General features: G+C 31.0%; 1 protein-coding gene across 1 annotated transcript in view; it reads left to right on the top strand.

Moving 5' to 3' along the window:
- The window catches only part of LOC106475739 (putative ammonium transporter 1), a gene marked incomplete at its 5' end in the record, with an annotated part of 21746 nt that extends 20085 nt beyond the window's left edge, over nucleotides 1-1661 (top strand). Inside the window, one exon of the mRNA XM_013936413.2 lies at nucleotides 1519-1661. Coding sequence (XP_013791867.1) covers nucleotides 1519-1661 — 143 coding nt within the window. The remainder of the gene's footprint in view (nucleotides 1-1518) is intronic.
- Between the last annotated feature and the right edge of the window lie 585 nt (nucleotides 1662-2246).

The raw sequence follows: 2246 nt of genomic DNA, 5'->3' as shown, positions 1-2246 counted from the left end.
GGACTGCCATAAAGGACTGTATCAGGGACTACAATAAAGGACTGTATCAGGGACTGCCATAAAGGACTGTATCAGGGACTACAATAAAGGACTGTATCAGGGACTGCCATAAAGGACTGTATCAGGGACTACAATAAAGGACTGTATCAGGGACTGCCATAAAGGACTGTATCAGGGACTACAATAAAGGACTGTATCAGGGACTACATATGGCAGGGGTAGGGTTGTTAGGGTATTTTAGTTGATCCATGTTTTTGTCCTAATTAACCTTTGTTACTCCTTAGTTTTTAAGTTACTTAGAAAAGAGGTGTGGCTAGCACCCCCACCCCCATCCCCTAGGGTCAGGTCCTATATGTGAATATCATACACTAAAACATGTATTTATCTTAGTAATCTTTCGTATGATCTTTCATATAGCTTAGATGAATGTTGGATAACGATAAGCTATACTAAGTTTGTGTATGATCCACACCTGATAACAGATCTTTAAATAGTTTCCATAACAAATCTTTAAATAGTTTCCATAACACATCTTTAAATAGTTTCCATAACAAATTTTCAAATAGTTTCCATAACACATCTTTAAATAGTTTCCATAACAGATCTTTAAATAGTTTCCATAACACATCTTCAAATAGTTTCCATAACACATCTTTAAATAGTTTCCATAACGCATCTTCAAATAGTTTCCATAACACATCTTCAAATAGTTTCCATAACACATCTTTAAACAGTTTCCATAACAAATCTTCAAATAGTTTCCATAACACATCTTCAAATAGTTTCTATAACACATCTTTAAATAGTTTCCATAACAAATCTTCAAATAGTTTCCATAACACATCTTCAAATAGTTTCCATAACACATCTTCAAATAGTTTCCATAACAAATCTTCAAATAGTTTCCATAACAAATCTTCAAATAGTTTCCATAACACATCTTCAAATAGTTTCCATAACACATCTTTAAATAGTTTCCATAACACATCTTTAAATAGTTTCCATGACACATCTTCAAATAGTTTCCATAACATATCTTTAAATAGTTTCCATAACACATCTTTAAATAGTTTACTCACATTTTAGAATTATTTTAACACGTGTGTAAATACAAATGTTGTGGCACACCCAATAATATTTATTGTGGATGTATCTTTGAGCCTTGTTGGAGCTTAACATTAAGATACTGACACACGTAATTACTTTGTGTTAGCTGATCCTAATTGGAAAATTATAATTAGTCGTTTGCTTGGACAGTTTAATTTCCATCTTAATAATTAATAGTAACTGAAATATTCAGGTGTGCTTGAAATCAAGGTATAACATTATACAGGTTAGTTTCTTTTCAAAATCAGGTATTAAAAAATAGAAAAAGAATTGAGAAAAATATTTTTTAAAGTATACATTAAAATGACCAATTTACAAGTTCGCAACACCAAAATGTTTTATAATAAATATTGTTTCCTTGTTTTATTATTCTGAGTATTAAAATATATGTGTATATATTTTTTTATACAGATCTTCCTCCAAACATGCGTTTTAATGGTGGTTCTGACAAGATGGTTAAGACGCACCCAGAACTCAATGGCCGATTTAGGCTGATCACCGAGTCAACTAACTTGGCTTTTGTTCCTGATACCTTTCCTGCAACACAACTATAAACCTAAATGTTTAGTTAAAATAGTTCTAGCACTTTGACATTATTACATTTCTGTTTCCATACAACTTCAATCTTAGATTAAACCTTATTGTGGATCTAGATATATTAATTATTAGATTAAACCTTCTTGTGGATCCAGATATCTTAAATATTAGATTAAACCTTCCTGTGGATCCAGATATCTTAAACTTTATATTACACCTTCTTGTGGATCCAGATATCTTAAATATTAGATTAAACCTTCCTGTGGATCTAGATATCTCAAATATTAGATTAAACCTTCTTGTGGATCCAGATATATTAAATATTAGATTAAACCTTCTTGTGGATCTAGATATATTAAATATTAGATTAAACCTTCTTGTGGATCCAGATATCTTAAATATTAGATTAAACCTTCTTGTGGATCCAGATATCTTAAATATTAGATTAAACCTTCTTGTGGATCCAGATATCTTAAACCTTAGATTAAACCTTTTTGTGGATCTAGGTATCTTAACTCTGTCATTAAACTTATTGGTGAGATTTTCAACAAGAGTTTATCACGATTCTCTCTCTCTTAAGATGGGAGTTAGCCTCCATGAGA

This window comes from Limulus polyphemus, unplaced genomic scaffold, assembly GCF_000517525.1.
Source record: "Limulus polyphemus unplaced genomic scaffold, Limulus_polyphemus-2.1.2 Scaffold9082, whole genome shotgun sequence".
NCBI classification, from domain to species: Eukaryota; Metazoa; Arthropoda; class Merostomata; order Xiphosura; family Limulidae; genus Limulus; species Limulus polyphemus.
Note: the sequence above shows the minus strand (reverse complement) of the source record. Positions and strands in the feature narration are given on the sequence as shown.